Raw genomic sequence first — 9,552 nt, 5'->3', positions numbered from 1 at the left:
TTGGTACGAGATGTTTGTGCTGATATGCCGTGCTAGGTTTTCACCAAATGTGGCATTGTGCGTTATGGCCAAACATTTCCACTTTGGTCTTGTCTGAAATATATTCAGTCTTTTTCTAATAGTACTGTCATGAACGTTACCATTTAACATGCTAACCGAGGCCTGTAAAGTCTTGAGATTTAACTTTGGGATTTTGCAATTTCTCCGAGCATTTCATGATCTGACCTCAGGGTGAATTTGTGGGATGTCCACTCCTTGGGAGATTGGCAACTGCCTTGAACATTTTCCACTTACGAATAATCTTCCTCACTGTAGAATGATGGACTTTTAAGTTCTTTGGAAATGGCCTTATTACCCTTGCCAGATTGATGGGCAACAATAATTGCTTCTCCCAAGTTCACTGCTGATGTCTTACTTTGGCACTGTGTCAACACACACCTCAATACTGGAGATCAGCAAACTATGAAAACTTCAGCTTTTATAGAAGTAGTCACGCTTGCTGTTGATTAACTGATCAATGGACATGTGGGAAAAGATTTGGGTGAGGAACGTAAAATGTACATAAGCTTAAAATTTAAGAGAGAACTTTTATAAAATGCTCTATAGATGGTATTTAGATCCTAAAAAGCTTGTAAGTATGTATCCGGATTATTAGCCAAAATGTTGGAGATGTGGAGATGAAGATGTTACATATTTTCATGTATGGTGGACTTGTAAAAAGATCAAGGCTTTTTGGATAAAAAATTTTGTTGGGGATAATTACGGATGTTACGGTTGTGGACACTAAGTTGATGCTAAATTTAACTACGGCAGCAAGACTTTTGATAGCTCAGTAATGGAAGAAAGAGGAACTGCCGACTATAGGAGAGTGACTTTAAAGATTTCCGACCTGGCAGAGATGGCGAAGATTTTGGCCTATGATCTTTTGCAAGAACGTTATATTATGGAATGGAGAAAATGGATTGAGTTTATCCAGGATAAGTATAGGGTTAAGAAGTTTTATGTAGCATTTGAATGAGTCTTTTTTCCTTTCTTCTTTTTTTATTTTAGTTTTTTTATATATATTTAGTATTATTAAGGTTTGTTTTATCCTATATAAGCTAGAGAGTGATGGATTTTAGAGTTTAAGGTTGTCAGTATGTGGTTGTTTATGATTGTTTTTTCTTTTTTTTATATATACCTTGTACTTAGCTCTGGGAAGTCGGGGGGAGGGTGGGAGGGAGGGGGGAGGGCTAGGGGGGGAGGGAGGAGGGAGGGGGAGGGGGGTTTTTAAAGAAAAATTGTATGTTAAAACTTTTCAATAAAAAAAAAGGACATTTGACTAGCAGCACATGGCAGCTACCGTGTTTCCCGGAAATAAGACCTGGTTTGTTGTTGTTGATTTTGCCGACAAAACAGGCACCGGGTGTTATTTTTGGCCAGTCAGTCCAGTTCAGCCATTTGCCGCCACTCATGTGCAGCGCCCCCAGCCTTCATTTCACCGTCAGAGGCCTTCAGGAAAGGCCTCTGAAGCCAAGAACTGAGCTCCGGATTGATGCGCAGGAGCCAAGGGGGCGGGGTGCATGGGGCAGTTCCACCACACCACCCTCCACCCGAGCTTTATTTACAGGCATGCACCTTTCCCCACAAGGAGGGCTTATTTTTGAGGTAGGGTTTATATTAGGCCCAACCCCAAAATCAAGCTAGGTCTTATTTTCAGGGGAGGTCTTATTTTCTGGGACTTAGCCTCTTCATACCCATGGAAGGAGTAAAGGTGTACTTAGTTTTTCACATATGCCTTCTCCATTTTGGCTTTCTTTTTGTAAAATAAATGATGACATGGATCAGACATGTCAAACACAAGGCCCGGGGGCCGGATCCGACCCGCGAAGTGGTTTCATGCAGCCCGCGAAGCCATCCTGGAAACAGTGAGGAAACGGCCCCCACTGCCTTGGCCCTGGCCCAGAGACCCTCCTCCTGCCAGAGACCCTCAGATGTGTCCCACTCCTGCCCAGGCCCCCATAGGCACCCTTGATGCCAACGATGTAGAGCTGGCCACGCCCACCCAGTAGGCCATACGCACTCTAGCCACGCCCACACAGGCCACACCCACCCAGCCCCCTGAGGGCAACCGCAATGCTGATGCAGCCCTCAATGAAATTGAGTTTGACTCCCGAGTGGTGTTGTTCATCTGAAGTTGTATTTAACTACTTTTAAGAACTGCTAAAGAGCAGATGATTTTTACTACGCCCTGATACGTAAAACATGAGGGTGTATTTGTTCACATGACTGTGTGTTAGTCCATCATAGCAGGAAAAAAAATGTCTGGTTATCTCTTTCCTGCTAAAATATTTTATGAAAAGACACTCCTGGTTTTACATTACAGGTAATCCTCAACAGTTTGTTTAGTGACCATTAGAAGTTGGCAACGGTACTGGAAAAAGTTACTTATGATCATTTTTCACACTTATGACGACTGTAACAATCACGTTCATGTGATTTACATTCAGATGCTCGGCAACTGACTCAAACTGATGACGGTTGCAGTGTCCCGGAGTCATGCGATCTGTTTTTGTGACCTTCCGACAAGCAAAGTCAATGGGGAAACCAGATTCACTTAACAACCGTATTCCTAATTTAACAACTGGAGCGATTCGGTTAACAAAGGTGGCAAAAAAAGTTGTAAAAAGGGGCAAAACTCACTTAACAAATTTCTCCCTTAACAACACCAACTTTGGGCTCGACTATCGTTAAGTTGAGGACTGCCTGTAACGGAAATCAAATCCCGTTGGTTTTTTTTCTTGGCCTGGCTGGCTTCCCATCTTTGTCTTCCTAGCCCCAGGGGTAGGCAACCTTGGCTCTTTTATGACTCGTGGACTTCAATTCCCAGAATTCCTGAGCCTCAGGAATTCTGGGAGTTGAAGTCCACGAGTCATAAAAGAGCCAAGGTTGCCTACCCCCGAGGCTCAGGAATTCTGGGAGTTGAAGTCCACGAGTCATAAAAGAGCCAAGGTTGCCTACCCCCGAGGCTCAGGATTTCTGGGAGTTGAAGTCCACGAGTCATAAAAGAGCCAAGGTCACCTACCCCTGAGGCTCAGGAATTCTGGGAGTTGAAGTCCACGAGTCATAAAAGAGCCAAGGTTGCCTACCCCTGAGGCTCAGGAATTCTGGGAGTTGAAGTCCACGAGTCATAAAAGAGCCAAGGTCGCCTACCCCTGAGGCTCAGGAATTCTGGGAGTTGAAGTCCACGAGTCATAAAAGAGCCAAAGTTGCCTACCCCTGTCCTAGCCTAACCTACAGCCCGGAGATTTCCTAGTGGTCCCCCCTCCCCCGCCCCTATCAGCCTCAAATCCCAGGCTTGGCTCAGCCAAGAGGCCACAGCCACCTCCTCTCCCACCCACCCCATATCACGCCCCAATCCTGTTGCAATTCGGAGTCGTTTTCCTCCAGCTTTTAAGAGCTAGAAAGAGACCAAGAAGCTCTTGCTTCCTCTTGAGTTCAGCTCCATACAGATTTAGTACCCATCTATGTGTTTATCTCTAGGGTTGCATTAGCAGCGACAAATTTTAAATGGTTTGCCTTTTTCTAGGATGATTTTTCTACCTTGACAGGCTTGCAGTTCTGAGATTTCTTGGTGGTCTCTCATTTTGAGATTAGCCACACTATGTGCAGATTAGCATTCATTGCCTTGACCTAGAGATGGGGGAATAACATAAGAAAAGAGACGAATTCATTTATGGATTACTATTTTTTAACAACCTTCAAATTTTAAAACCCAAATGAATAGAGGTAGTCCCCCAATTTACAACTGTTCCATTTGACAACACTACGTAGAGTTGCAAGAAAAAGTATGTGAACCCTTTGGGATTACGTGGAGTTTTGCATGAATAGGCTTGGCTCAGCCAAGAGGCCGCAGCCACCTCCTCTCCCATCCCCCCAACCCCATATCACGCCCCCAATCCTGTTGCAATTCGGAGTCGTTTTCCCTCAGCTTTGAAGAGCTAGAAAGAGACCCAAGAAGCCGGCGACCCTTTGTCAGGCTTGAGGGCCAGGCTGGGAGGGAAGCGGCGGGGCGGGGCAGCCCCTCCCGACAAGAGGGACACCTCGTCTGGCAGCCGCAGCCGCAAGCGCCGGGGGGCGGAGGAAGGAGGGAGCGAGCGAGCGAGCGGCCGTCTGCGCGCCATTGCCGGCGGGCTCTCGCCTCTCCGTCCAGCCTCCCCAGCCGAGCGGCGGCGCCTCGCTCCTCTCCCCGGGCCGCCCGCGGACTTCCTCGCCGTAGCAGGGCGCTGGGAAGGGAGCCGGGCGGCTCGTCTCCGCGGCGGCGGCGGCGGCGCCTTTCCTGCCTTTTCGCCGCGCCTGCCCGCCGAAGGGGCGGCGGCCAGGAGGGAGGTCAGAGCCCGGCGCGCCTCCAGCCTCTCGCCCGCTTCTCCATGTAGCCCGGCGCGGAGAAGCCACCGTCCCGTCCGCCCCCAGCCCAGCCCAGCCGCCGTCGCGATGTCCTCCCCGGTGCGCTCGCCCCATCGGACGAGGAAGGACGAGTCTTTCCTGGGGAAGCTCGGAGGGACGCTGGGCAGGAAGAAGAAAGCCAAGGAGGGTGAGTAGCCAGCGCGCCTTGGGGTGGGGTGGGGGGACAACCGGCGCGCCTCTTTCCCCGTTCTCCGGCCGCGGCCGGGACGACCTTCTCCGGCCCCGCTTCCTTCCAAGCAGATCCGTCGGCCGCGGCTTGTGCCAAAGGCTTCGAAACCGGGCAGGGTTAAGGAAGCACCCCAGCCGGAGCGCCCCGGCTGAGTTAAGCAGCTCGGGAGAGACCTTGCGGTGGGATTAATCCGTTTCCCGGATTTGGATAAAGGGGGCCACTGTGGAAAGCCCCCCCCCAAAAAAAGGAAAATAAAATAATTTATTTATTTTATTTTATTTATTTTAATTCCATTTATATCCCGCCCTTCTCCGAAGACTCAGGGCGGCTTACAAGCTTAGCTGTAGCCTTCATTCTATGTATGTGCCTGCTTATTAGGGCTTTCACACACACCCAAGCGGCATTATTACAAAGTCAGCTTATTGCCCCCAACAATCTGGGTCCTCATTTTACCTACCTCGGAAGGATGGAAGGCTGAGTCAACCTTGAGCCTGGTGGGACTCGAACCTGCACTAATTGCAGGCAGCTGGTGTTACTTAAGGAGGCATTAGCCCACTGCTCCACCAAGGCAAAATAAATAAAACCTCCTGCAAACATCTGCAACCCTTTGCCAGGTGAACATCAGTACCTGGACTGGACATGCCTGTGTTGTGTATGGCCAGCAACCGGCATCTATAGGTAGTCCTCGACTTATAACAGTTCATTTGGGGACTGCTCAAAGTTAGAACGGCGCTGGAAAAAGCGACTTAACTTATGGCCGTTTGTCACGCTTACAACCCGTTGTGCTCTTTGTCCCCCTTGGTCATGTGATCAGAATTCAGAAGCTTGGCAACTTGACTCATATTTAAGACGGATGCCCGCGTCTCGGGCTCACGTGATCATCTTTTCTGATCTTCTGACAAGCAAAGTCAATGCGGAAACCAGGTTCGCTTTAACAGCCAAGTTACTAACTTATCAACTGCAGGGATTCACTTAACAACTGCGGCGAGAAAGGTTGCAAAGTGGGGCAAAACCCACTTAACCAGCATCCCACTTAATAACAGAAATTTCGAGGACTACCTGTACTCGAGAGGTGAATTCCACCAAGGAAATAGAGGTGAAGCCTTAAAAGTCTCCTGTTTGATCCCTCCCTTCGGCTTCCCTTCTCTACATTTCCAGTTACTTTGTGGGAATTCTCAGAACTATTTGAGCCATGCAAAATGATCCTGAGGGGACTTCAGCTTCCTGGTTAATAGCATTTATTTATTTAGACAGAAGGGCCCGGCTGAAATCTCACTTGAGTTTTGCTTTGCTTTTCTGGAGGATCAGTAATACTGTCCTACTTTACAAGGTTGCTGTTAAGATCCCTGAGTTTATGCATACGACATAATGATGGTCATTTTTAAAAAAATACCTGGCCATATAATAGTTGAAATTTAAGTGAATTTAGATAGCTCAATAATTGAACTGGATGATGCCTGGCCTTTGTGTCACCAAGCTGTAGAAAGGGTTACACTGAAGTGTGGAAGTTTTTATGATGTGCAATCAACTAGGTTGCAAAATGAGAAGGTACAGATAAAATCTGTAAACCGAGTGAACCCCAAAGGAGTTGTTTTTTTGCTTTTTTTTTTGAGACTTGTAACCTCACTGACCGTAAGAATCTTTTTATCTTGCTTCCTCTTGAGTTCAGCTCCATACAGATTTAATACACATCTATGTGTTTATCTCTAGGGTTGCATTAGCAGCGACAAATTTTAAATGATTTCTAGGATGATTTTTCTACCTGACAGGCTTGCAGTTCTGAGATTTCTTGGTGGTCTCTCATTTTGAGATTAGCCACACTATGTGCAGATTAGCATTCATTGCCTTGACCTAGAGATGGGGGAATAACATAAGAAAAGATACGAATTCATTTATGGATTAATATTTTTAACAATGTTAAAATTTTAAAACCAAAATGAATAGAGGTAGTTCTCCAATTTACAACTGTTCATTTGACAACACTACGTACAGTTGCAAGAAAAAGTATGTGAACCCTTTGGGATTACGTGGAGTTTTGCATGAATTGGCCATAAAATGCGCTCTAAACGTCATGTAAGTCACAACAATAGAAAAACACAGTCTGCTTTAAATAATACTACACAAACATTAGCTGTTGTCATGTTTTAATTGAACATAAGATGGAAACATTCACAGTGCAGAGTGGAAAAAGTATGTGAACCTTTGGACTTAATAACTGGTTGACCCTCCTTTGGCAGCAATAACCTCAACCAAACGTTTCCTGTAGTTGCAGATCAGACCTGCACAACAATCTGGAGTAAGTTTGGACCACTCCTCTTCCCAAAACTGTTTCAGTGTAGCAATATTCTTGCGATGTCTGGTGTGAATCGCTCTCTTAAGGTCATGCCACAGCATTTCAATCGGGTTGAGGTCAGGACTCTGACTGGGCCACTCCAGAAGGCGTATTCTGTTCTGTTGCAGCCATTGTTTTGTTGAATTACTTGTATGCTTTGGGTCATTGTCCTGTTGCATCACCCATTCTCTGCAGAGCTTCAGTTGGCGGACAGATGGTTGTACGTTTTCTGCAAAATGTCCTGATAAACTCTGGAATTCATATTCCCATCAATGACAACAATCCGTCCAGGCCCTGAGGCAGCAAAGCAGCCCCAAACCATGATGCTCCCTCCACCATGTTTTACAGTGGGGATGAGGTTTTGATGTTGGTGTGCTGTGCCTTTTTTTCTCCACACATAGTGTTGTGTGTTTTTCCCAAACAACTCAATTTTGGTTTCATCTGTCCACAGTATATTTTGCCAGTAGTGCTGTGGAACATCCAGGTGCTCTTTTGCAAACTTCAAACGTGCTGCAAAATTTTTTTGGGACAGCAATAGCTTCCTCCGTGGTGTCCTCCCATGTACTCCATTCTTGTTTAATGTTTTCCTTATTGTAGATGTGTCAACAAAAATGTTAGCATGTGCCAGAGATTTCTGTAGGTCTTTAGCTGACACTCTAGGATTCTTCTTTACCTCATTAAGCATTATGCGCTGTGCTCTTGCAGTCATTTTTACAGGACGACCACGCCTAGGGAGACTAGCAACAGTGCTAAACTTTCTGCATTTGTAGACAGTGTGTCTTACCATGGACACATGAACATCAAGGCTTTTGGAGATACTTTTGTAACCCTTTCCAGCTTCATGCAAGTCAACAATTCTTGATCGTAGGTCTTCTGAGAGCTCTTTTCTGCGAGGCATGGTTCACATCAGACAGTGCTTCTTGAGACCAGTAAACCCAAAACAGGTGTGTGTTTTTAAAGGGCAGGACAGCTGTCAGCAACACATCCAATATCATCACACTGATTGGAGTCAAGGTTGGCTCACTCCTGGCTCCAATTAGCTCTTGGAGAAGTCATTAGGCTAGGGCAGGGGTCAGGAACCTGAAACAGTGAAAGAGCCACTCGGAACCGGTTCCCTCACAAAAGGAAAAACTGGGAGCCGCAAAAAATGTGTGCGCATGCGCATACATGCGTGCATGCACAGAACAGGGTTTGACTGAAGAGTGGAGCCAAGGCAAGATATAAACCTACCCTGCATATTTGAATTGATTGGTTGAACTTTTTTAGTCCCTCCTTTTTTTTTTTGGACTACACATAGCAGAGGACTGGGAGCCGCAGGAGACGGCTGAAAGAGCCGCATGCGGCTCTGGAGCCGCGGGTTGCAGACCTGTGGGCTAGGGGTTCACATACTTTTTCCACCCTGCACTGTGAATGTTTCCATCTTATGTTCAATTAAAACATGACAACAGCTAATTTTTCTGTAGTATTATTTTAAGCAGACTGTGTTTTTCTATTGTTGTGACTTACATGACGTTTAGAGCGCATTTTATGGCCAATTCATGCAAAACTCCACGTAATCCCAAAGGGTTCACATACTTTTTCTTGCAACTGTATGTGTGTATATCCGAATTAGACTGTGTTGTTCCTCTGTGTCATATTTGTGTCTATGTGGGTATATGCATAATCTTATGTTTATGTAGGGTATATTGGAGATGGTTACCCTTTGAGAGCTGAATGCAACAAAATTTCATTTTAATGTATGCTGATTGGGGTACATTTAAAGTAACAATAAAGCTTATTCTATTCCAGGGGTCCCTGTCTGGGTTGATGGGAAAGGAAGAAGCAGGCACCTTTATGCATGCATGCGCATACATGCAAATGTGGCAGCATGTCCGTGCATGCAAACAGGGCTGCGAGCATGCATACTCTGCAAATGGGGCTGCTAGTGCCGGCACGAGGCTTGTGGCTCGGCTAGAGCCGGTGTGAGGCTTGCGGCTTGCAGTTTAGCTAGTGCCGGCGTGAGGCTTGTGGCTCGCAGCTCGGCTAGCACTGGCGCAAGGGTGTGTGTAAGCACATACGCAGTGGCCAGCCACTCACACGGACCGATGGCGAAGCGGCCACAGCTGGTATTGGTCTATGGCCCCTAGGCTGGGGACCTGTTCTAAGATATAAAGACAAAAAATGTGATTTATGATTTGTACTCAGACTTGCAACTGTTGCACCACCCCTGGGCTCACATGATTGCAATTCTGGCACGTGGCAACTGGCTCACATTTACAACTGGTTGCAGTGTTCTTCAGTCATGTGATCATGATTTGAGACCTTTTTTTTGCTGATTTATGAGAAAAAAACACCCATTGAGGGGAGCTGGACTGCTGTAAAAATTGTTGTAAAATCAGGTCCATCTCGACTCACAACTGCAACAACTTAGAATGGAAATTCCGGTCCCAGACGTGCTTATACGTTGAGGATTACCTATATTAAAGATGCATGCTGGCCATAATTTGGAAGGGGCAAAACTCACTTCAGTAAATGTCAACTTTTTGAACATGGCGGTGAAACTTTCTTGGCAACTACAGGTAGTTCTTGACTTATGACCACACTTGGAGCCCAAAATTTATGTTGT

The 9,552-nt window shown here is 46.3% G+C and overlaps 1 protein-coding gene across 2 annotated transcripts in view; it reads left to right on the top strand.

Moving 5' to 3' along the window:
• Positions 1 to 4,331: 4,331 nt before the first annotated feature.
• Positions 4,332 to 9,552, top strand: part of PARVB (parvin beta) — a 70,673-nt gene continuing 65,452 nt past the window's right edge. For both annotated transcript variants that reach the window (XM_083366339.1, XM_083366337.1), the window contains exon 1: positions 4,332 to 4,573. In XM_083366339.1, the coding sequence (XP_083222465.1) occupies positions 4,474 to 4,573 (100 nt within the window). In that variant the 5' untranslated portion in view covers positions 4,332 to 4,473. The remainder of the gene's footprint in view (positions 4,574 to 9,552) is intronic.

This window comes from Vipera ursinii, assembly GCF_947247035.1.
Source record: "Vipera ursinii genome assembly, chromosome: 6".
NCBI lineage: Eukaryota > Metazoa > Chordata > Lepidosauria > Squamata > Viperidae > Vipera > Vipera ursinii.
Note: the sequence above shows the minus strand (reverse complement) of the source record. Positions and strands in the feature narration are given on the sequence as shown.